Source organism: Mastacembelus armatus, chromosome 1 (genome assembly GCF_900324485.2).
Source record: "Mastacembelus armatus chromosome 1, fMasArm1.2, whole genome shotgun sequence".
NCBI classification, from domain to species: Eukaryota; Metazoa; Chordata; class Actinopteri; order Synbranchiformes; family Mastacembelidae; genus Mastacembelus; species Mastacembelus armatus.
Window position 1 is genome coordinate 23,336,250 of NC_046633.1, and position 25,857 is coordinate 23,362,106.

Sequence of the window (25,857 nt, forward strand, 5' to 3'; positions counted from 1 at the left end):
CCTGGTGTCCTAAGGAACCTTTCTCCCAGATACTCCTCACCAACATCCTTGAGAACTGCGTCCCTTAGTGTCAGACTATACTAAATCATAATCAGTAAGAATAATCAATTGAATTATTGAAACTAATTTTTCAATGCAGAATAAATAAATATGCAGAATGGCCCTTATCATAGTCTAGTATTATTATTGTATATATTTCTGTTGTTACTGATGGTACCTCTAAGATGCATTTAAAAGTTGCACCTGGTATTATAAAGTGTTGTTTGGGTTTCTGTATCACAATGCTTCATAATTTGGAAGCTGAATAATAACTTGACAATTAACTGGATGAATTGTTAGATAAATGTAGAAGTACAATATGCCCTTTCAATAACAGTGCAGTAATAGTTTATGAAACTTTAAACAGACACATTTAGAGCATAACTGTACTCAAAGTACAGCACTTTCCCAACCTCAACAGACCCACAAAGTGAACGCACACTGAGCAGAAGGCTGCTTTCAGTGCAGACGAGTGTATGTGACGATTCTTTACCAGGGCCACTCATGTCAGTCAGGACAATCGACTGTGACGATAGTTCAGAAACCTTGATATAGAGTCCACAGCAACGCCAGCAGCCTTACACTGCAGGTCAGGACAGGGAAGGCAGCAGGTAATTTTCCCACAGTGCTTAGCTCTGGTCCACTGCCCATCAAGGACAGCAGACCCGTGAGGAGGCAAAGTATGAGGGAAAAATAAAAGTGTGTGTTGGTGGAACAGTGGGAGGGGCTGCAGTCTTTCCTGGGGCTTGATGTAGTTCCACACTGTTGCCAAACCTAACAAGGCATTGAAAGTCACAGTCTGTGCGATGCCGCCAGTCTCAGGAGAAATTTAGGAGCATCACGAGTCAGCCTGACAAAATGGAGGTTGGCAGCATTTGTTCTCAGACGGTTACAGGAAAAGCATCACCTCTAATTGGAAAGCAAGGAGAGCTGAAGGTGATTCACACACATTCATACATTGCCATGTGTGACTACACAAGTCTAGAAGCTGCACTTCCTAGAATTTAGGGATTTTTTAATATACTGAAAATGAATATCACAGGCAGGTTTTCTTCAGTGTTAGCTAAGGCTTTACTGCTTTTGTGTCTCCCCTTTTAGTACTGGAGCAGAGAAACAAACTGAAACACAAGAGTGACTGTGTGAATTCCTGTTTCCAATGAGAAGCTAGTTGTCATACCACAGAAACAAATGAGCTCAAAGGGTCAAAAACTAATGTCTATACAGTTAACTGCTGTATGCACCAAGGGCTTACTGTCACCAAAAGTTATCCCTGTAAATAAACTGCAGTACTGCTGTCTGAAAAAACATCAGGAAGAGGATGTATGTCAAAACAATACCAGACAGTTCACATATGATGGATCTTAAACCTACATATTATCAGAACAGAGAGGCTATAAGACAACATCTCATGTCACTCCAGTCCTCAGATCACAATGTTCCTTAAACTGTGACAAAGATAAAACTGCACATCTGTATTTTGACTTAGTGTTGTTTTAAAGGAGTTACATAAAGCACCTCTGATGTGTATTTCAAAGCTCGAACATTATCTGGAACAAAACACAGACAAGGCATTTGGTTTCAAAAAAATATATCAAGGGAGTAAATATTTTATTACCTGGTATTATACATCCCTGTCCCCATCAGGTTTCATACTGCAATCTAACCACTGGAAGTGTGGATATGTTGGTGCATTTTCTGGTCAAACATATTTGTACAAAGTTGAATTTATGACACAGTGTGTAGTGTAACAAAGATTTATTGGTTTATGGGATGACCCTGTTGGACAAAGAGGAACAGTAGTTCATAACTCCAATGGAAATTGTTTATTTTTTTTAAAAGAGATTTTTGATATTTGTGATGATGTCTTTGCTCTGAGGTGTTCTGTGTCTGCCTAGAATAACAATCCGATTCCCGCTGAAGGAATACTTTCCATGCTCTGCTTGCTGTTTATTCACTTTCAGATATCACCTCCTTTCTCGACACTGATTTGCATGTTCCACCATCATTGGTCGCATGGATGTTACACTTCAACAGGCTGCCTTCTGCTGATTGGTTGCAACTGTAGGACAGCATAGAAGCTCTCTCACCAAAACAGGCATAAAAGGCAGAGCGAGGGATCGGAGCTACAGAGGAGCACTCAATGAGCACCTTTGAGGAGGTTTAACTGAGATCTGCTGTCAGCTTAAAAAAAAACTGGCAGGTGATAAAAGGGTAGAAGATCAAGAAGACACCTCACAAGAAACTGCTAAGAGGGAGCTGTTTATAGTGACAGGTGGTGAAATCTGTAGTGTTTCTGTGATAGCAGGTGTTGATATCACTGAGAAGTCATTAAAGATTTTCAGAAAAAAGCAAGCATGTCTCTGGAGGTGAAGGAGAAGACTCAGGTGCGTATAGTCTTTCTGGGGGCAGCAGGAGTAGGCAAAACAGCCCTGATCCAACGGTTTCTCCAGGACACATTTGAGCCCAAACACAGGCGCACAGTGGAAGAACTGCACAGCAAGGAATATGACATTGGCGGGGTTAAGGTCACAGTGGAGATCCTGGATACCAGTGGCAGCTACTCCTTCCCTGCCATGCGCAAGCTCTCCATTCAAAACAGTGACGCATTCGCACTGGTGTACGCTGTGGATGACCCGGAGTCACTGGAGGCTGTTAAGAGCCTTCGAGACGAGATATTAGAGATCAAGGAAGACAAGTACACACCCATTGTTGTGGTGGGGAACAAGTCAGATCGTGAGGAGGAGCGTCAAGTGTCCAACGAGGATGTGCTGTCGATTGTAGAGCTGGAGTGGAACAATAGTTTTCTGGAAGCTTCAGCCAAGGAAAACGCCAACGTGGTGGAGGTGTTCAAGGAGCTCCTGCAGCAGGTGAACCTTCCCAGCCACCTCAGCCCTGCGTTACGCAGACGCAGGGAGACCTTTCCAAAAGATACCAACTTCAGGCCGCCCATGAACAAGACCAATAGTTGTATTCTGTCATAATGGGAGTCACAGGATGATACATATATATGTATATGTATATGTATATATATATATATATATATATGTGTATATTTTCACAAGGGACAAAAACAGAGAAGATGGCAGGTATGTTGTTAAACAGGTGGAGAGAGAAAAAGAGACGAGCCTGGAGAGAAGCTGTCTGATTGTGAGACATAATCTGGACCAAAGACACTTCAATGTTCACAAGTGAGAGGAAAAGGCCCAGAGGAGCAAAATGGTATTAAGATCGAACAGACTGTCATCTGAATATTTAAGAATTAATTCAAGTGGAGCAAAGGAAGAATAATTACTCAGATATTTACTTGATGTGATGTTGATGCTGCCCATTTGGTGATATGCTGCTGGTGTTGAGATCAATTAATAGATTCTGATTTTTAAACAAAAATGTTCACTTACAAGTGTTTTTGAGTGTTGCTACTGGGATAAAGTGTGTATATACACTACATGTTGTGGTTTATGCAAAAGTTGTGTCATGTAAACAATTTTAATCTACTGTAGCGCATCATGATGTTTACAATTTTTGTACTCAGTTGCAATTTACCATTTAGCACGACAGAACTCTTTTAAAATTTAAATTTAAAATTTAAAAAAGTGATAAAATGCAAGTGTAAATTGTAAATGCACTTTTCATTTTAAAATGACAATTCAAATATGTTTTTGCTTTTATTAATTACTGTTTTTTTTATTCTGACATATATAATTTTCCTTTTAAACAAACGTAAGTGAAATGTGGATCTTAATGTGTAATAAAAGATGAAAGCACAAAATGTGTTAAATTGTGTGAACCTGTTGATGTAAATGTAGCTAGATATACTGTATAAAACACTAAGAAAGCACATTGCTGCATAAAGGGGACAGTTATTAAAGGGAATATAAATTGGTTATTCATTACATTAAAGCTATTTTAAGGAAATCACACCAATGCAACATGGAATGACAACACATATATAGAATAAATGGAAAAACTGGAAGATAGATAAAATTAATTTAGGACACAGAACATGTTAATGAAATACATACACAATTGTAAACTTTTACATTTTTGACAGCAGCTCTTTTCGATAAGTCTACTTGTTTATATAATGCAAATATCATTAATTCTGATTTTCTATGGTGGTGTGTGTCCATGAAATCTTAAAATGTGACTAAGTAAGCTAAGGCTGCAGCCAAAACAATTCCCTCTGCTGTGCTTTTGTCTGTTTGTATTCATTTTATTACAGTAAGTGGCCCAAACTTCAATGTGTACAGTGACCTGAAATCAAGCACTGGTCAATGTTTCAGCTCTGTGTGCATCTTCTAGTATTTTAAGATCTCTGTCACCATCTGTTGGTGAAAAAATAAATCCACTGAATTGAAAACTAAAAGCTCAGTGTGTGTGTGTCTATTGTGTTATTCCCATTGAAGCTTCTTTAAACCTTGACCTCGAATCTGAAGCAGCTGAGTATGTTTGAAAATGAGTTCAGGTTTTAAATGCTTTCATATTCCAGACTCAGGCTCTCTTCACTGGGTTCCTGTAGGTTTTATCCCTATGCACTGAAAGGATGCATGTGCATATTTCAGTCCATCACTAACACTGTGCACAACTGCTGATGAGCTCTATTATATATCTGAAGAGGCTTTTTTGAATCATTAAAGACATGTTAGCTTAATAAACTAGATCATATCACAAACTATTTTCACATGACTGGAAAAGGATTCTAACTGAAGATAGATGGATATATCAATTAGTGAGGCTGTTTAAACACTGCTAACTGGCTTCAGCCCTGAGGACATGGTAAGTAAAACAAAATGAACTGCATCACAGCATTTAAATAGTGAATAGTTCAACATTAGTCCTGTAGCTGGTTTACAAAACAAATCATTTTGCAGTTCCTGAAATAGCTGTTCATGGTTCCCCTAAAGGCAACCTGTTGACTGGAGGCAGTTGTAGTGCTCAGGTCCAAGTCTGCCCGCCTCCCCACACCCCACTCAATCACATTAGACTGAAACAAGTTTCCTGTTTTAATTTGAGGAAGTGGCCGAGCTAACGTTTACGGGCAGTTCCTCTTTCAGTCCACATTTAAACATTCTTCCGCACTTTGCTCTTCTTTATTTGCAGAGGGACGGAGGCCTAGCAGCTTCACAGTCATGCAGGTGTGTGGATTTGTCATCTTGTAACACAGAGTTCTAGTTTAATTTTGGTTTGCATCTGAGGATTTTCAGAATAGTAACTTTATAGGGATGAATAGTTCATTAGGATTCAATTGTGAGATCTGAGCTGCAGTGAGGATTTGATTCAGCTTCTCATGTCTTTGCCCCTGGACTTGGTCAAAGCTCCTCAGCAGATAAAAATGACTCTGAGGCGTTTAGAACAAGTTTAGGGTCCTGGGCAGAACACAGCAAATTTACTAAAAAGACTAAAGAACTGTCAGAAGTCTGTGTGTTGCCTACACATGAACTGAATAGTACTTAGGTCTATCAGTCACAATGATGCGGGTTTTATGTTTTATTTTTTCCCTGCAGTAGATTAAGAATAACTGCACAATATGTCTGTATTTACTCTGACTGAGCCAATATGTCACGTGTCATTGTGGGATACACTTGTAAATTAGGTTCAAATCAAAAAGTCTTAATCAATAATACTTTTAAAAATAAATTTACATTTGGAAAACATCACCTAAAACCTAATTACCAGGCTGATTAAGAGTTCTGTACATACATATAAAATCAGATTATCTTAGGAAACGGTCAATTTACCTCACAGCAGGAATAAAATAAAAAATTAGGCAAATCACAATCGAATCCCATTAACATGCCCACATAAAAAAATCTTTCACCTGCACCTACTGTATTTCTCGATAGGCAATGTCCTCTATAATGTAGTGCAAAATAAATAAAAAAAAGACCTCATGCACCATCAGGCCCTTTGGTTGAAGCAGTTTCATGATGAAGATTTTAATCAAACTGCAGCTAAACACTGCACTGTCGTGTTTCTCGCTTTTCCATGCTTCATAAAGCAGGCACCCTCAGCTGTGACTGAAACTGCTACTGAAAGTTTGGGTTCAGGTGTGAAGCTGCTGTACTGCACATATCTGTCAGTGCCACAATTTTCCTCACACTTCCTGCAAAATGCAAACCATACTGCCTCTTTTTAATGACAGCTGTGGTCCAGCCACTCAAGTACAGTAAACTTTAAATCTGCATACAGCAGGAAATAACAGAACCTTACTCACCCAAGAAGATGTGTTTTATTTACCAATTTCTACAGTGTACTGTGAGGCTTCATGGTACAACATCTATGTTTTCGGTTCTCGAAAGGTAGGAAGCACATGCTAGTGAAGTGAAACACTTTGTATTGGTTGTACAGTCTTATTATGTAACAGAATAAAGCAGAGTTTGTGTGGTAATATACAGTAAACGCAGCCAATATCTGTCTACATGGTTATAAGCAGAAAACACAGAAAGATTCAAACAGACATGAGTAAACTGGATTCTTGGTCCTCTGTAATGTGTTTCCTTTGTGTGTACAGGAATGTAAATGTATGTGTACATTGCCTCAGTCATCCACAGCAATGTTGCGGAACAGATAGGCCATGGACTCTCCATTGTGGATGCGCCGGATGGCCTCAGCCAGGATCATACTGACGTCCACAGTTTTGATTTTTGGACACTGTAACTTCTGCACCTCATGAGGAACAGTGTTGGTCACCACCACCTGGAGGTGCAACACAATAACTTCATTTCAGTTTTTCAGTATATTTCCTCCCTGTCTCTCAGGCAGCCCTCTAACTTCCTCTAAAGCTAAAACTGGCAAATTATAACAACAAAAACGGGGCTTCTTCTGGCCTTCTCCACATAGAATATCTAAGCTAACCCCAACATAAGCTATCTTAATGATTTAATATGGAAAAACCTCACTCCTTCTTTCTTCCTAAATAAAGAAACTCATTCCTCATACTCTCTTACTCATACTGTTGCAGATTGTCAGAATACAGGGAAAAAGTCACTGTGACATGGTTGATAAAGAAAAAAAAACAAAAAAAAAAAAACAATGCAAATGTAAACAAGAGTTCACACATTCAAGTTTGTCTGATTTCACATGTATTGCTTGTGACATTATATATTTATTCAAATCTTCATAAAATGATGACACCTTGAGCTTAAATATGCAATACATCTCAAACCTGTCAGAAATTTCAAGACAAACCAATTTAAGAAAACAAAAAAACGATAACTACTCTGTTCATTTGTCATCAGTAAGATATAATGTTGACACATGCATACGTCCTTGCAATAGGAAGGAATTTTACCTCATCAATTGCAGACTCCTCTATGAGCCTTGGTGCCTCTGCAGACAGCAGGCCATGTGTAGCCATGATGTAGATCTTGTAGGCTCCTCTCTCCTTCAGGATTTCTGCTGCTGCAACAAAGTCCTCTACATCATCTACGATGTCATCCTATGTTTGGGATCACAGAGAAGAAACGTGTGCAATGTGCATGGATTGTTTTTATCTTTTCAGGTAACATGTAATGTGACAGCCCTCATGTTGTTGAACTCACTGAACCCCCCAAAACAACTAAGTTCCCAAAATCTGTCACATAAATTTCCATATAAGCAAATCCTCAACTAGGTCAAGGCTGCCATGTGAATTTTCCTTTAAAGTCAAAGTTAAGTTTATGTTCAGTGCTAGATGAATTATGCATTACCTTCTGTTACAAAAACAATAGAAAAGCTGATTTTTGTTAAAGGCTTGACATTGTTCTCTTTCTAGTCATATTAAGCAGACATCTTTCCTGCTGTTGCCAGACATATTACTGCCACCTATAGATCAGTGGAAGAGTCATACCACAAGTATGAATTTATATTGCATCACCCAAGGACACATGTACCTGCATGTCCTTGTGCACAGGGCAAACAAAATATGGATCTGCTCTTAGAAAAACAACTCCACAAGTTACCTTTAACCTAATACATTATACATACAGCAGCTTCAGAAAATATTCAAAGCAACGCTGTGTTGTAAACTTAATTTTAAATTGATAAAAATCACAATTTGTCTACTACAAAACCAAAATGTGTTTTTAGAAATTGATGCACATTTATTGTCATATTTACAAAACTGTTTTATTGTTTAATTCTACAACATAAAAAACAAAGTGATCTGAATCTGAAACCACTTTAGATGCAGCTTTGCGGTTCTATTGTTTTGAGACATCCCTCTTCAATTTTAAGAGGTGATTTCTCATCTGTATTATAGATAGATACTTTATTCACAAGAATATATTTATATTTTAGTATATAAGTACACATTTATTTATATAGTTTAAATTGTCACATAACAACTTGAGGTCTTACAACAATTATGGCAATTCTGCCTCCTACATCTCCGACAACAGTGATCGGTGGTTTCTCCTTCGCCATCATCACTGAAAGAGACAGAAAAACACAGAAGTATTATTTTCAAGGTATTAATTTAGCTCTATCCTGTAACCCACATTCAGGAGGAGATTCTTGAGGTGAGATCTGGTGAACAGGGATTTGATTAAAACCTGTAAACGTCATGCAAGACAGTGTCTCACCCACAGGTTTCCAGCTAAGGCAGCACCAAACCCAGACTGATGATGAGGTATAGCATTAGAAGGTCAAGTGGGTGTAGACCTCAGACTCTTTTAGCAACCAAAGACAGTATCGACCATTATTTGCAACCCGACCAAACACAATTAAAAACAGGTTACAACAATAGTGTAACAAAAAAAAAAAAAGAAAAAAAGAAAAACACAGCTTGGAGTTTATCCGTACCTGTTTTAATGTAGTGAGTACCACTAAATATCTCAGTCCTGACAGGCACTAAAAAGTTTACAAAGACTTGAAGGGATTTTAAATAATCGATCCATGTCCAGGACCCACCACATCTGATTTGTTGCTCTTACCATGCCACAAACCTTCCAAACAAAAGTAAAGTACGACTAGAGGTTATTTCTCAAACTCGTCACAGACCATAAAGCAAGATTGCTGTGCAAAAAGTACAACTTTATAAATGATCACACATTCCTGGGTTATAAAGGAAGTCAGGAGACAGGAATGTGTAGTTATAAGAAATGAACAGTCGCTGAGCTAATGACTCACAATGTACCAATGTACAGAACAGGCCAGGACAATATTGCATCACATGGGTTTGTTTAAACAGTTAATGAATTAGAATAATTGACATTACAAACACTGCTACTCTGCTCTCTCTACTGGCTGGTTCTAACCACATCCATTTGAATGTTTTGAGGGTTTCACATACATGGTGACAGTCACATCTTACTTCAGGTAACATTAATATCAGAAGGATCAAAAACAGACTGTGAGACTGAGGCTTTCAACCATTATCTGAGGAAACGTTTGCTGGCTAAGAGAAGACAGCAAGAAAAAGTAATGTCTTAGTCTCCTCATTAAGCTGAGGTTGGTGTGTTAAAATACCATCCACCTTAGCTCCAGGACAAAGACAAAACTCACACAGAGTTCTTAAAGCACCATTGTCACGTTCTTGTCTTTTACGTTCGGATGTAAAATGAAGTAGAAGCCCTCAGCAACTCATTCTGCCATTCCATGCATGAGATATGAACAACCAACAGGGAGCATGTAAGCATTACGGTCATACTTGGGAGGTCTATCCCAGGAAGGTGACATGATGTACAAGACATAAAACAAAGGATAAAAACAATAGGAGCCAAAGCTCTATTTAAAAGTAAGAAACATTTCTGTACCGTGCATTGCATTGATATTTCATGTAATCAATGCATGTATAAATGACAGAGAGAGAGAGAGTTGGAATGAGTGTGATTCAGCTCCTGCTGAAGAAAGATGAAGCTGACATAAAACACATTTCCAAGTCGGGATGTGCATTGAATCATAAATTCAGGTTAAAGCAGAGGAGAGAAACCGGGCAAGACAGGAAATAAATCTAACTGAGAGAGAAAAAAGGAACAGTGTCAGTCGCTGCCTGCAGTATTTCACAGCTGGATACAACAACACCTGAGGCAGGGCTGACCTGAAACATGATGTTTGTGCTACTGCTGGGTCAGCACAGTCATTACCTTTGTCTTCAGCTGGCCATTTTAGGCAACTCAGGGAGAAGTCGAAAACTGTGAGTGACGGTCCTGAATAAGATGTTATGGAAAAGATCTTATAAACAGTAAATAAGTGAATTTAACAAAGATCCCTGAAAGCAGTGAATTGCATGTTTAAAAAATAAAATAGGGATCTCAACTACTGCTTTATGATTTCTGTCTGCCGTTTGAGCATCAGATAAAAATGTGCCTTGTCATGTATTTTTCTTGGTTTCCTGATTATACAGCTTCAACAGACAGATAAGGCATCACGAAGGCTGGAAAGGAAGTGGCGTTCCACAAACTTAGAGGAAATTTTTCTAGCCTGGAAAAACAGTCTACTAACATATAAAAAAGCTCTCCGTAAAGCCAGAACTGCATACTATTCATCACTAATCGAGGAAAATAAGAACAATCCCAGGTTTCTTTTCAGCACTGTAGCCAGGCTGACAAAAAGTCACAGCTCCGTTGAGCCCAGTGTTCCCTTAGCTCTCAGCAGTGATGAATTTATGAGTTTCTTTACAAATAAAATCACAACTATTAGAGATAAAATTCAGCAGATGCTTCCTATACCTGCAATAAATGAATCTTTTACTACAGTAGCTCTTAAATCATCTGTAGGACCTCAGTTATGTTTAGACTGCTTCTCTCCTATAGGTCTCTCTGAATTTACATCAGTAGTTGCTTCATCGAAATCATCAACGTGTCTCTTGGACCCCATCCCGACTAGACTGCTTAAAGGCACCCTGCCATTAATGAACTCATCTTTATTGGACTTGGTAAATTTATCTCTAGTATCAGGCTACGTACCACAGGCCTTTAAGACTGCAGTAATCAAACCTTTACTCAAAAAGCCTAGTCTTGATCCAGGAGTCTTGGCTAATTATAGACCAATATCCAACCTGCCATTTATTTCTAAAATCCTAGAAAAAGCTGTTGCTAAGCAGCTATCAGACCACTTACACAGGAATGAACTATTTGAAGATTTCCAATCAGGATTTAGAGCACATCATAGTACAGAAACAGCACTGTTGAAAGTTACCAACGATCTTCTCTTAGCCTCAGATAATGGACTTGTTTCGATACTTGTCCTCCTAGACCTTAGTGCAGCATTCGACACCATTGACCATAACATCTTATTACAGAGACTGGAGCATGTGATTGGTATCAGAGGAACAGCGTTAAAGTGGTTCCAATCCTATTTATCGGACAGATTCCAGTTTGTTCATGTCCATGATGAACCTTCCACACGAACAAAAGTTAGTTATGGAGTTCCACAAGGTTCTGTGCTAGGACCGATTCTGTTCACCCTGTACATGCTTCCTTTAGGATATATCATTAGGAAGCACTCTATTAATTACCACTGCTATGCGGATGACACTCAGTTATATCTATCTATTAAACCTGTTAACACAAACCAGTTAACCAGACTTCAAGCCTGTCTAACTGACATAAAGGCCTGGATGACCAGTAACTTTTTACTTTTAAACTCGGAGAAAACAGAAGTCATTATATTTGGGCCTAAAAATCTCAGAAATAACTTTTCTAAAATTATAGCTACTCTAGATGGCATAGCCCTGGCCTCCAGCACTACTGTAAAAAACCTTGGAGTTATTTTTGACCAGGACATGTCCTTTAACTCACACATAAAACAAATTTCTAGAACTGCATTCTTTCACCTGCGCAACATTGCCAAAATTAGGAACATCCTGTCTCAAAATGATGCAGAAAAACTAGTCCATGCGTTTGTTTCCTCAAGGCTAGATTACTGTAACTCATTACTATCTGGATGTCCTAATATCTTAATAAAAAGCCTCCAATTAATCCAGAATGCCGCAGCCAGAGTCCTGACAGGAACTAGCAAGAGAGATCATATTTCTCCTATATTGGCTTCTCTTCATTGGCTCCCTGTAAAATATAGAATAGAATTTAAAATCCTTCTTCTCACATACAAATCCCTTCATAATCAAGCTCCTTCATACCTTAAAGACCTCATAGTACCATATTATCCCAATAGACCACTTCGTTCTCAGAGTGCAGGCCTACTTGTGGTTCCCAGAGTTCTCAAAAGCAGAATGGGAGGCAGAGCCTTTAGCTATCAAGCTCCTCTCCTGTGGAACCAGCTCTCAGCCTGGGTTCAGGAGGCAGACACTCTCTGTACTTTTAAGGCTAGACTTAAAACCTTCCTCTTTGACAAAGCATATAGTTAGGGCTGGCTTCAGGCAACCCTGAACCATCCCTTAGTTAGTTATGCTGCTATAGGCCTAGACTGCCCGAGGACCATCGGTGCACTGAACTCCCCTACCCTAACCCCCTTCTCTCCCACCTCATGTATATTCCACCATTGAATGTTACTAACCTTGTGCTCTCTCTCTCCCTCCCTCTCTCTCTCTCTCTCTCTGTACCTTCTGCAGGTGTCCCTGGTCCTGGAGCTGTTTATCGCTGATGTGCAGTTACTGGCCCCACCAACTTGCAGTGTCTATTTGTTGTTTATTGTTGCTGTTCTTTTCTCTCTGCTCTATCCACTCACCCCAACCGGTCGAGGCAGATGGCCGCCCAAACTGAGCCCGGTTCTGCTGGAGGTTTTTTTCTTCCGTTAAAGGGAGTTTTTTCCTCTCCACTGTCGCTAAGTGCTTGCTCATAAGGGAATTGTTGGGTTTTTAGTTTTAGTTTTTGTAAAGTGCCTTGAGATGATTTGTATTGTGATTTGGCGCTATACAAATAAAATTGAATTGAATTGAATAGATAACAGACTGGTTATATTCAAACAAGTATATGCTGACAGATTACAGTGTGCTGGAGAGGGTGATGACAATCGGTACACAATCCTGAAAGCACAGCTGGAGGAATGGATTTTGGTGTTTAGATCTTATTAGATGCCACATCACCTCATAGTGGTTTTGTAATACTCACAGAGTATTGAAAAACACTGGTAGGTTCTTGCTCTTGGTTGCAACAATCTCAATCTAAACAAAAATGCAGCGTTCGTGTTACTAAATAATCCACTAACTGCATGTATGTGCGGAGCCTTGCCAGATACCACGTTGAAGATATTCAAACAGACCCAACTTTTTTAGTCACCACACTTCATTGGACTGATGGTTAAAGTAAATAATGGGCGACTGTAGGCTTTTCTGAGAGGATGTTGACTGAGACTGTTGTTTCACAGTGAGGAACTCTTGGCTCAAAATGTAGACAATTTACAAAGATATGACAAAAGGCACATTGTTGGTGTTTTGAGGAAGGACTGATGAGCAGGTCTAGAGGGAGATGTACCCTACAAGCCAACTATTAGCAATGGAAGACAGAATCATTAAGAAAACTGCTTTGTTTTCAGCAATACTATAATAAATGCTCAAATACAGAAAAAACAAAGATGAAAAACCAGGAGTAGAGAAAAGAAAACCTGCAAAAAGATGTTGTTATTGTGTATGTGTGTCTTACATGGCAGCTCCAGGCCAGTGTGTCCCGTGACGGTGCGGGACAAGGGGGGAGAGTGTCGACCATCGGGCATGTCAGACTCTGACTGATGGGCCTCCCCGTGCATCACGGCCAGCCCAAGTCGCAGCCTCTCAGCATAGGACTGAGCTCTGAGACAGACACACATACAGTCAAACACAACACGTGCCAATGAATGACTACATGGGCAAAACTGAGCAAGCTTGAACAAAGCGGTGATATGTAAAGACAAATGCACAAAAAGAATACAACATAAGGAACCTGTCCAGTGTAACAGCAGGGGTTATGATGATGTGTAAAAAAAGACCCTACAGAATTGAAGGACCTCTGCACTTTTATGTTTTAAGAGTCCCAGCTGTGTTACCTCTTGGCTGCTGAAGGTGATTTTGCAACAATGATGGCATTCCTGTAGTCTGGGATCTGAGCAAAAAGAAACATTATTGTAAGTGCTAGAAAATTAAACCAAGCGTGAATCATAATACAATAAAAGAAGTTCAGCTATCGTACAATAAATGCTGCTAAACATTGACAATGTATAAAGTTTATAAACACATTCAAATGTTTTATGGCACCATCACCTCCTCCTGGATGTACTGGATGAGGAAGGGGGAGGCTCTAAGGTTGTCCACAGGGAAGTTGAAGAAGCCCTGGACTTCCTTCTGGTGGAGGTCCATGGTGATGATGTGAGTTAGCCCTGCAACAGCAAAGACATACGTGAGTTAGGATGGCTTCAAAACTAATTTCTGCATTGTGTGAACCTCAACATTACAAAGTCTAGCAGCACGGAAATGCGTACGCAGATTTTTGCACCTAGTTTAACGATCAAGCAATCACAATGTATGAATAATTTCAAGGTTTTGTGAAGTTCAGAAGACATCTGCAATATGCATATGACATTTAGAGTAAAAAGGGAAATTTTAAGTTCAGCATTTAAAAATTATGGAACACAAGTTGCACACAGAGCAAACTTTTCTAACAAGAGTCAAGATCAGAGCTAAAACTTACAAAGACTGGATAACCAACAGATAAAAGCTGTTCCCACTAAGCGGCACAGGATTTTATTTAGTCTTTGACAATCAGGAGGGAACATAATCCTTAAGACTCAGTAAATACACTAGAGAACACTGTGCAACTGTCTGTAATGACTGGAGTTCTAGTCGTAGATAGCCCACCAAATCCAGTGATCACGAGATGTTACTTCTCCTTGTACCGAAACAAACATGGGTGGCAACTAGCAACATGTACAGTTTCTAAGTAGAGACATCTGAGCTGAAAAGGCCGAAACAAAGTTAACATCAGGTAAAGCTGTTTATATATTGGTATCAGATGAACTTGAAAATAACTTCAGAACATCTGACATCAGGTGGATCTAAAGACAGACCCCGACTGGAATAGATCTAGATCAGTTTGGCCCCATCAGTCTTTAGGCTCCTATCATATTTATATCAGCTCAACCGTCATAATGTGGGTCCTTGTCTTAAAAGAACATTACATCAATCTGTGTTTTCATTCAGTGGGATAAATATGACAATCCACAATGACAAAGGAAAACAGTCCATACCAGCTTTAGCCAACATTGATGCAAGCAGCTTGCAGACAATAGAGCCTCTCTTTCTCATCTTGCACTGCTTGCTGTAAGGAAAGTAAGGAATCACCCCGATGATGTTCTTGGCACAGGAGGTCTTCAGGGCATAAGCCATGACCAGCAGCTCCATGATGGCTGTGTTGACATCTCTAAGAAACAACACATTACACTTATGTCAATATGTCATATTGACAAATATGTCATCCTTGGGCAGAAATGGAATATAGTATCCATTAACGATACCAAAATGATGACTTTGACACCAATACCTGTACAAGTATCTTGATACCACTACTGAAATAATACCACGGAAAAAAAATTTGTAGCTGACAGAACATGAAATTTAAACAAAACAAAGAAAAAATATTTTGACAGTGTCAATGCTGTGGAGAATGTGAAAAGAGGCCATAAAACAACAAGAGTGAATCATGTTAATCACAATGACAGGTAAAATGTTAAATTACACGGTTGCCTCGTTAAACTCTGATGGAAAAAAGTTCAATTGTCACAGTCCAAGGGACGATTTTAGGAAGTGAAACCATCAGGGGCTAAGTCATGTTTGGAACGGGCTTATGTTTTCTTTGGTGGGAGACAAGCAGCAGTTGGTTGGAGATGTTTCACCTACATTTATAATAAATGATGTAATAAAAACTGCTATTACACAGACAGACATACTTAAAGATTAAATTCTTATCTACAACAGGTTTGTTTACTTAACACTTTGTAAATTTCTTTCAGATCACCCCAGGCACTGTCCATTTAGTCAGGTTGTTTATGCAAATGTAAGTATCAAGGTAACACTCTATACTTTGCCTGAGGAATCAGCTTCCCTCTTTGTTAAGGTGCTTAAAGTTGATTTCTTGTCTAAGAAATAACTATCTGTCCATCTTTCTATGGCCACACAACAACTTGCAAAGGCTAAGGCTTAGAGCAGTGTGTAGGTGACAACTTCTATTTGGCAGAAAATTTTCCCATTGGTTTGCACTGTAACCAGAATTTATATGTGCAACTTTTGGCCATCAACTTCCTTTCCTACACGGGTTAATGTGCTTGTTTGTTCATTTACATTTTTTTTCTTGAAATATCCAGGAAGGCTCAATTAACATTTAATGTTTTTATGACCATCAGTGAATTTGCACCTTCCTTCCTTGTCTTTCAGAACATACCACTTCAATTGGAGGCTAAGGTTAGTGGCGCCTTCGGTGTTTCAGCTGCTTCATACATGAACTCCAATTGATCTTTGATCATAAACAACATTAAGTATCAAGAGGTCCTTCTGCCCCACCTGGGAATGGTCTGAATGATGAAGATGTCTTGTCCACGGACAGACTCCATCACATCCACTCTAGTCTCTGGAAAAAAACAAACAAAAAAGACCAATCAGTGTGGATTTTAGCACAAAGTCAAGTGAGATAACACACAACCACAGTTTCATCTAAGGGATTCCATGTGGAAATAAAGGAGGTTTACCTCTATTTGACTCTTGATAAACCACTGACTTTCCCAACTCCACACCCAAGCGCCTGGGGGGGAAAAAAAAAAAAAAAAAAAAAACACAGGCCAGACAGTGTTAGGAAGAAACATTCACCTTTTTGTGTTTTTATGTTTACTGATGTGTGCAGAGTGATAATAAATGGTAAGAATAAAGTTACACCATGTCCTTAGTTTCACTTTAAAAACACAATCAGGAGTAGGCATAGGTGCCAAAGAAACAATAGCTGGTAAATACCAGGCGTACCAGCTGACTGCTAAGGTACTATTTGATAAAAAAAAAAAAGCCAAATGTCTGAGATTTACAAGAAATAAAGCAACAATTAACATTTTTAATTATTAGACAGAGCGAGTAAAGGATTTCCAGGCCTGACTTTGAGCTCTGATACCTGTAGAGTGCTGACAGCAGGACAAATTCCCACTGACAAATGACTGTAAGAATAATTTATACATAGGAGCAGGAAATAAACATGTAGTAGCCATAAAGGAAGCCTACAAATCTGATGCTTTGCTCAGGAGCGTAGCTGTGATAACACTAAATTTGCCCCATACTTCAAAGAGGAAAAACGTCAATATTCACAAAAAGTATTTGGAACAAATGTTCTGCTGTATCACATGATTGAAACCCTGTTTCAAGTGTTGTCAGTTCAGCTGAGCCTTGGGCAGAACGTTCAGATGTTATTTTACAGATGCCCAGATCCATCATAAAGAACAAACCTGAAGCCGCTTTAAAGCACACCACAGAGGAGTGACAGCTTGGCAAGAGTGACAGGTTCTGCCAGTACTGTCAACAGGGATCCCGCTCAGCAAAACGGTTCTCTCTCCCTCGCCCTGTTTACATCCCGCAACCTCAACCTTGTTCCAATATTTGTAGTAGCTCCATAATATTATGAAGCAGACAAAGTATATGGGACTTAAGCTTTAAACCTTACTTCTGTTCAAAGATATAGCTGTCTAACAGAAAAACGTCCTATTAGTCTCATTCTCTGATGAACTGGATGGTTACAGATAGTAATCACTACCATTTTCTGTGTGTGCTCTGTGTTAACCTTTGCACCACAGGAAAACTCCACTCGACTCCAGAATGGAAATATAATCTATCTATTAAAGCTGTGCAGTGTTGCCAAACAGTAAAAACTGAGAAAGCAAAGCAAGTTTTCCACAGCGTGGGCAATGGAGCTTCTGTTTGGTTGACTGACATGTCAGCAGGGCCAAGAAAAACAGGACAGATTTCAGCAAGAGATACTGTTTTCGTAGAAATCTGGGTCAGTCAGTCAACATTTCTATATGGAGTATCAGCCCCTTTTCACGTCATTCAGCTGTACTACCTGTTTAACCACCTATTGGCCCATGAATCACTTCCTATTAAACGATGCCTGGCTACCACTGTAACACTCAGCATACAGTAAGTGGTCCCTGATTTAGTCCCTGCACAGAGCAGTGTCTGCACAGCATACTCCTTTCATCACAATGATTCTCACCGACAGGTTCTTTGAATCTCTCATCTCACACCAACACTCACAAGACATCATCCATTAAAACAAGTCCAGATCTAATAAAACAAACCCTTCACCATGAATGTAAAGTTTTGTGCACAATATTCATAATAATTAAGGCAAATAAACTACAGACTTAAGCTAATGAATCTTATAATGCCAGAAAAAAAAAGGGTTCAATCAATTAACTCCTTTGTTAAAACTTGAGTTTCTAACAACCAGTATTTTGTAACAGCATTCACTGCGTTGAGGTTTGGTCATATTCATAAAGGAAAAATACATTTAGATCATTGTGACTCTGTAAAAGTAACTGAAATGTCACAACAGTAGAAGAAACTGGCTACATGGGCTACATGGGCATTACACAGTGGCACCCATAACACATGCAAATAGTTCCTACAGTACAGTCCATTTGATACTGTCATTGTCATTCAGTTGGAAAGTCACAAGTGCAGTGCATGTAAGACATCAGACAAATATGATAAAGAAACTGTTCAGTAATGCTAATACATTCAAAAAAAGCTGAAAATAAGATATGTTGCTTCGCACTTTAGAGACAAAGTTGAATAAACATCTACATGTACACTGCACCAGCTTGATATTTAGCATGAAGAGAATGATTCATGCTTCTTTTACACAGATGTGTTAAATAACTATTATAATGTGTGTCATAATCTTCTGCTGTCACGTGTTACCCTTTGACTCACTGGGTGCGTGTTTGCCTAGCGTTGAATGGCATTACATTCAAAATAACACACCGTCACCTGTACCGACTCTCAGGTGTGCACAGCAGGTAAAGACACACCAGTCCTCAGATGCATCAATAATCAATCGATAATCAAATATCACTTACTCTGTGATCTTCTTGGCCAGCTCGGTGCAGGCTGAGGTGGAGTTGGCAGAAAACACACGGTAGCCAGCTCTGGACATATTCATGTTTGTGTATCCGTATGACAGCTTAGAGAGTTGAGAGTGTGAGACCAGAGACCTGTGACCCCCAAAACGCCTGATGGGCATGTTGCTTTGGACTTAACACTCCGTCTGCTTACGTTTCCCCGAAATCCCCTAACAAAAAAAAAAAAAAAAAAAAAGAAGTCCTCTCCTCTGATATTATTAACTACCTGCTGAACGGCTCCTTGGTGGTTTCACTTTCTACCACGCTGACGCATGTTAAAGTATGAAAACAGTAAATAACAAACAATAATAATAATAATAGATAGATAAGGCTGAAGCTGTGCGTGCGAGTCACATCGAGCAGCGCCACAAAAACGCCTGGTTTACCGCAACACCGACAGCAGATGGAAAGCTGAGCTGTGCGTTTCACCACAGATCGTTCAAAAACACACGTTGTTTTCTACCATGAAGACGAACTAAAAACCTGCTTGTGGTCACTTCCACCTCAAACCTAAACCAAAAGTCCGCGGATCACGTCCCAAAGTTTGCAGCAAAGTGGTGGAGGAAAAGAAAACAACGAGCACACGCTTATTGGATGGTTCGAGTGAGTGACGTTCGAGAGAACCAATCAGAGGGCGCGTAAGGCCACGAGTCTGACCAATCAGCGTGCAGAATTGGAATGACCTACAATTCAAGCGCAAAGAGCAGAAAAGTAGTTCATGCAGCTTTTCTGCCCTAAATTTAGACTTACAGGTATTGGTGGCTGTACAAACTGGGACTCTTGATTTACAGAGCACCGTGTGCTGAGAAAGAAGAGCTCAGATTTAAAGTAACACACAAGTAGCACTGAATTAAAACTTTTTTGCAATCAAATCCTTAGATAATCAGAAGTACAGGAACACTTGTATTACATGTATGTTTTATTGTGATGTTTTAGTCATATGTTTTGAAATGCACTTTATTGTTTGGATGAATGGTTAAAATGTCTATTTGTAACTGATCTCTGTAATGCTGCTGTCTAAAAAAGCAAACATGATATTATCACCAACATTTTTGCAAAAGTGGGCTTACCCATGCAGTTTTAGTGTGTCACATCAAAAGTAGGCAGAAGTAAATTTAGTAATTTAGCTACTTTAGTTTTCAGTATAAACATATATTCTACCAAATAATCTCATCATTTGTCATGTACTTTAGTATATTTATCTGAAAAGCCTTAGCTTTCAGATAAATGGAGATTCTATTTTACACAACACACTGTGTTAAGTGAATCTATTTTTATGAACAATATACAGCAGGTCAGAGTAGCAACAGAGATATTACAGAAGCCAGGCAATTTACTGGCCCCTCAGAAGAAAATGATTCATTGTTAGTGGAAGCTGAAATTTAAAGAGCTCTTTTCATGAGTTCTATGTTTATGTAATAATTCAGTTAAAAAATTGTCAGGCATGAAAAAGTGCTTATCAGTCAATATAGAGTGGATTCTCAGTCATTAAAATACAGTTTTACCTAAGTAAGTGTTGGAATAAAGTGTGTATAATGTCATAAATGTGGTAAATGGTACAGGGTTTGCAAATGCCTCAAGCACATGATGTTAAGTGCTTAAATATAAGTTTTTCCTAACTATTATCCAATTTCTTCCATCTTAACCACCAAATGAATAGTGTTCCTTATACTGTGAACAGACCAAAACAAACATGCTGCTGTTGGTCACACAAGGAAAGTTGTTTATCCATTTTGTGCAACAGAACATCCTTGCACGTGGAGATCCTCTCTTCGACACACTCTTCTTCATTTTGTTGCTTCTATATCCTCATGTCATCAGGAATAAAGCACAGGGACTGTCTTTAAGGATCTATATAGATCAGCTTTGCAAATATTGCAATGTTTAAGTCATATTTTGTGCACCAGGCACACACGTTGTATATGCCTACACAAACTCATTACTTATTTGCTTGGCAGTGAAGACTGACAAATGCAACTTCATTCCCTCCATCCATTTAAAATTTCAACACACTGTTCATGACTGATCAGATTGTGTTTGATTATTTTACCAATAACCAATATCCTGAAAGTAACAACAACCAGCAGTCTTTTCACTTCCTGTTTCCTTATTTTCCTTCCTTTTTTGCAGCAGTCAACAGTTTTTTCCACCTTTCACATGTTTCCATTAAATGCAAATATAAATATTTTTTCCTGTCAGCCTTTCAGCACCTTCTCCTTTAGCAGGTCCAAGATGACCTGCCTCTCTTGACTCTCCAGCTCAAACCTTCGCTCCCTCTCTTTTCTCTCAGCTCCCAGACGTTCCCTCTCCAGAGTGATCTTACCTGAAACACAGGGAAAATGACATCACTAATCCCTTTAAGGACGATGGCATGGTATAGATTGTAGTGTAATGGTTCCTATTCAGTTTTCTTACTTTAATATAACTTGGTTCCAGACATTTACTCTCAAATAAAAGTTTTAAAAGGAAATGTGAATTCAGAAGGATCATCAGACTAACTTTTATTCACACTTTACTGGAATAAATTAGGGTCTTAGTTTGTTGATGTTTACTGAAGAAAATTTGTTATTGCATATTGTTATACTATATTAGTTACAGATATTGTTTTGATAAAAACTGCAAGAAATTCTAGACTACACAAATTTTATGTCTAATAATGTTTGCTTTAACAAAGAACTTTTAACAGAGCTGGGACACAAAATTGTGCACTTTTTTTATTTACACAGAAAATATTTAAAATCACACTAAACCTTACTCCTCTGAATCTCTAGTTCTAATCTCGTCATTTGTCATGTACTTTAGTATATTTATCTGAAAAGCCTTAGCTTTCAGATAAATGGAGATATGTGAAGTAGATGTATTTTCATCAGGTGTGTCTTTTTACACACAGGTGTGTAAAAAGGTAAATCTTACTCCTCTGAATCTCTAGTTCCTCCCGGCGCAGGGCCAGCTCCTCCTCTCGCAGCCGTTGCTCTGCTTCGGAGCGTTTCTCCAAGAAGCTGAGAATCTCCGAGTAGGTCTGGCAGCAGCACTGGCAGGGCTGCTTGGCTGTCGGTGCTGCTGACAGCTCGGCCATTTCCTCACGGTCTTCTCCTGGTTCTGCTGTGATGGTGATGATGCAAAAATATACCTATTTCTGTTAATTGCTGAAGGATACCTGAGAAGGGTAAAGACTTGGAGTTGAGGAATTTAGGTTATACGCCACCAAAATATGTGTTTTACATACACAAATACAAGAACTGTAGCTGTAGATGCTATAAATCCAGCCAAACACCCTGTGTTCATCATAAATAACAAGCAGTATGTGGAGGAACCGTTTCAGTGGTTTTTGGTGGTGTAGTATTTTAAGATGTTTTATGGACATTTTCCATTAATTGTAACAGATTAGTGCTTCAGTTGTTGTTTTTCTTATTATGTAGTGCTCCACAAATTTGTGTTTACCTGCAGTAGGTGCTTGTGTAACACATATGTTGGGTTTGTCCTGCTCTGGTACAGGTAACTCTTCTATGGTTCGCCTTCTCAACTCATCATCCTGGAAAAGACAGAAGAAAGAGAGTATTATAAAAGATTTTAGTAGCAACAAGTGTTTGGTTTGTGGTGAGCATAAAATGAATGCCAGAATGAGAACAAAAACATAACTGCTTTCCCATTTTTCTGGCTGGATTCGTTTCCAGTGTCGTGTTAGAACAAATAAACAATATAAAGTAGAAATTATTTTCCTTGTGAAATGAATTTTGCTTCTTCTTGGCCCTAACAACAGCACATTATTTGATACTATTTGATGGAAGCTATAACTTATATGGTCGATTTGATTTGCCCTCTAAACAATCTCTGTAATAAAAAATTCTTCTATATAAATTTGCATACTCTTTGCTGATACAAGACCAGTGACACTGACCTGGTACTTTGTGGCATCACTGCTGGGCAGAAGCCCCTTTTCAGCCTCGAGCTCTAAAACCTCATGGAGAAGATCTTCCTTTTGGGCATACAGCCTCTCTGTTCCAAACCTGAGTAAACCAAAATCACACAGATACAATAAAATATCTTTTTTTTGTAGCAGCAGGCTAAACTCCAACCACACATCCAGCTCAGGGCCATTATTTCCTCAGGAACTTGTACAGTTTTACCGTAAAATCTGTCCTGAAACATTGAGTGAACCAACCTCCGCAGGCTGGGAAAGTCTTGTTTCTTGTAGTAGTCTAGCAGCAGCATGGTCCTCTCCCTACACCTCCTGGCATCTACCTCAAAGTTTTCATCTTGCAGAGCAGCTGTGATGATCTCCCCCACACGTGCCCAGATCCGTCCTGAAAAGGTTTTACAGATGTGAATACACAGTATTTAGGCCACAAAACGTGTTTTTAGGAGCCTGTTAGCAAAACATTAACCTGGTTCTTTGGAGACAAAGGGATTCTGGGTGATGACCTCACGCAGGAGGATGATGTCATGGCGAGCTGAAAAACGCACCTGGCGTTTTCGTGGGGTTGTGGAAGGTCCGGCGAGTGAAAAACCTGAAAAAAATGAGGATAGAGTAGAAAATTACAGAATAGATCCAGCTGCGTAATATTTTCACACAAAGGGTCTGGTTCAGAGTTTCCCTGATCTGACCTATCATTTTTATTATTATTATTATTATTATCAAGACAATATTGGGGAAAATTGTGAATCCACTAAGTTCAACTGATAAACTATTACACTTATTGCATAGAATGTCAAGTAGATTCTAGATAAATGTGAAGGGGGAAATGTAAATTATTTTACTATCAGTGCTTCACTTATGTTATTACTGTAACCACAGACTATAACGACTAACTAGTCGTGAAGGGGAATAAATTTGGCCTGTGTTTTGGTGCAGAGAGGTACAACAGTCTCTCAGCTGCAGAACTGCCCCCGTGTACAAGTGCAAGCAGCCGGTAGCCTGCAGCTACATTTTTTAATTTATACACAGCAACAACGCAGCAGCGCGTAAAGCACTGATGGATCCTATAGTGGCTACAGCACATACAATGCCGGACCATGCGTCAGAGGAGGAGGAGCATTTGCGCACTGTTAGAGTAGGACTAGATGCCTTTTAGGACATGTTAAGAAATGGTTGAATGGTTAGACGTGAAGGTGGTAACGTATCTCACCATTGTTGATCGGCACTTCCACTACCCGTTCCATGTTTGTGTTTGGTACATCCGGGAATCGCCTGACGCGCAACGTACACGTCCACTCACCAGTACAGGTTCACTACTGACGTGTAACTCAACTTGGCGGAGAAGCGGAGCCTGGCAAAACCGAGGTCCCCCTTTCCTCTCTTACTTGCACTTGATCAAATGCACCGCAAGATGGAGCCAGAGTTTATCTGTTTGTGTCATGGGGCAAAAATGATTCAGGGAGCATATTTACAGAGCACAGATGGCTCCATAGGCACTCAAAGACAATTATATGTGCAAGTAGTAATACAGCTTTTCCTTAATATCTCTGCAAATCCAAGCAATGAACAGCCTGAGAATTTTCAATATATCGCCAATAACCATTTTATTTTATTTCACAATTTTACCACTTTACCACTTTTTGTCACCAGTATATATTAAAGATGCACACGGCGATGAGGTGAGAGTTGCAGAGAAACATGCAAAAAGTAATAAAAATGAATGTGAGAAGGAAAATATGATAATGTTTGGATGAGTGCTTTCTGCACACACACACACACACACACACATACACACACACACATGCACACATACTGTGTCATCACCACTTTTTCTGAGCAAACCTGTATTTGCATAACATTATGGCTGACATAATGAGCAGGAGATAAGCAAGGAAGCAGACCCTAGACCTGGCAACCTGCTGCATGTTGATGACAATGTGTACAATGATTTGATTATTTGGTTAGAGGTGCTGGGGAGAGTTTGGAGCAGATAGGGCGGAATGAAAGAAGGAATGCATGCAGAGAGAAAAGGAGGAGGCTGAAGTGAATGGGGTATGAGTCAGAGTGGAAATCAGTTTTGTTTCAGGCATTGGTGAATTTAGGAGGAAGTTAATGAAACATGGCAACCTTCCAAGTAAAGGTGCTAGCACTGCCCACGTTCTCATTACTGGTGACTGTGATGTAGTGTTGCTGTCATTCAGAAACCCCTGGACTGAGGAGAGATGACACCACACATGACTGAGAAACAGTAGGAGACAGCTTGTCAATCTGTAACAAAACAGTAAGGTAGAAACTGAGGGAAAGAGAAAATATAAGTGAAGTAATATCATAATCATCATCTGCTGTATAAATCCAGCGATAGTACAGAAAAAACAACACTATGGTCATGCACAGGAAAGAATAGACAGCAGGAGGCTCCAGCTGCCTGCACACCAGCAGCTGGTGTCCTCAGTGCTGAGATATCAGTGGATTGTTAATAAGCCAGGACACACAGTTCTGGCCCTGCTTGGATAAAAGACCTTTTCCAGTCAGTGCTTCAGAGCAGATAACAACATTAAGAGTTGTCCCTCTTTGAAGCAGTCTGGCACCCTGCTCTCCTCTCCACCCTTTTGCTGTGATTATAGAGTGTTTCTGCATCTGGACACATTTCCGTGCATTTGTATCCCTTATTATTTACCTAATATATTCACTGTGCTTAGCTGTAGTTATATAATTCACTTTTGGCATCTTCTATACAAACAGCTCCATTCAGATTCTCACTCACTTTAGTTTTAATACTACATACACTGTATTGTACATACTCTGTACTGTTGTTTTGCTTTGACAGAGTTTTTGTGGGAAATGATGTACTTTTAATTACAGCAGAATAAATATTTAAAATTTAAAATTAAAATTAAAAT

The 25,857-nt window shown here is 39.3% G+C and overlaps 3 protein-coding genes and 1 long non-coding RNA gene across 4 annotated transcripts; 2 read left to right on the forward strand and 2 right to left on the reverse strand.

Annotated features, from left to right (window-relative positions):
- The first annotated feature begins 1,988 nt into the window (after positions 1–1,988).
- Positions 1,989–4,382, forward strand: LOC117152615 (ras-related protein Rap-1b-like). The gene has a single exon (XM_033325248.1). It carries the CDS (start codon positions 2,394–2,396, stop codon positions 3,018–3,020), a length of 627 nt encoding a protein of 208 aa, XP_033181139.1. The 5' UTR covers positions 1,989–2,393; the 3' UTR covers positions 3,021–4,382.
- Positions 4,383–5,103: 721 nt separating this feature from the next.
- LOC113128213 (uncharacterized) lies at positions 5,104–6,982 on the forward strand. The gene is made up of 2 exons (XR_004463090.1): positions 5,104–5,174; positions 6,551–6,982. It is a non-coding gene; the product is annotated as an uncharacterized LOC113128213 (long non-coding RNA).
- On the reverse strand, positions 6,250–19,617 carry LOC113128212 (phosphoribosyl pyrophosphate synthase-associated protein 1-like). Its single transcript, XM_026303368.2, has 10 exons — positions 19,000–19,617; positions 16,630–16,682; positions 16,445–16,511; positions 15,136–15,308; positions 14,153–14,268; positions 13,939–13,994; positions 13,560–13,705; positions 8,377–8,447; positions 7,331–7,477; positions 6,250–6,735 (listed from the first exon to the last, which is right to left on the reverse strand). Exons 1-10 carry the CDS (start codon positions 19,161–19,163, stop codon positions 6,577–6,579), a joined length of 1,152 nt encoding a protein of 383 aa, XP_026159153.1. The 5' UTR covers positions 19,164–19,617; the 3' UTR covers positions 6,250–6,576.
- Positions 19,618–20,397: 780 nt separating this feature from the next.
- Positions 20,398–24,260, reverse strand: LOC113128500 (trichohyalin). The gene is made up of 7 exons (XM_026303872.1): positions 24,168–24,260; positions 23,427–23,549; positions 23,204–23,345; positions 22,940–23,048; positions 22,483–22,573; positions 21,955–22,143; positions 20,398–21,364 (listed from the first exon to the last, which is right to left on the reverse strand). Exons 1-7 carry the CDS (start codon positions 24,199–24,201, stop codon positions 21,237–21,239), a joined length of 816 nt encoding a protein of 271 aa, XP_026159657.1. The 5' UTR covers positions 24,202–24,260; the 3' UTR covers positions 20,398–21,236.
- Between the last annotated feature and the right edge of the window lie 1,597 nt (positions 24,261–25,857).

Coding starts and splice junctions, on each gene's coding strand:
- LOC113128212 (XM_026303368.2), bottom strand. CDS start 19,163: ATGCCCATCAGGCGTTTTGGGGGTCACAGGTCTCTGGTCTCACACTCT. Junction 14,269..15,135: donor ATCAATGTTGGCTAAAGCTG/GTATGGACTGTT, acceptor TTGCTGTTGCAG/GGCTAACTCACATCATCACC. Junction 13,706..13,938: donor TCACCTTCAGCAGCCAAGAG/GTAACACAGCTG, acceptor TGTCTGTCTCAG/AGCTCAGTCCTATGCTGAGA.
- LOC113128500 (XM_026303872.1), bottom strand. CDS start 24,201: ATGGAACGGGTAGTGGAAGTGCCGATCAACAATG. Junction 23,550..24,167: donor GGAAGTGCCGATCAACAATG/GTGAGATACGTT, acceptor CATTTTTTTCAG/GTTTTTCACTCGCCGGACCT. Junction 23,346..23,426: donor CTTTGTCTCCAAAGAACCAG/GTTAATGTTTTG, acceptor AAACCTTTTCAG/GACGGATCTGGGCACGTGTG.
- LOC117152615 (XM_033325248.1), top strand. CDS start 2,394: ATGTCTCTGGAGGTGAAGGAGAAGACTCAGGTGCGTATAGTCTTTCTG.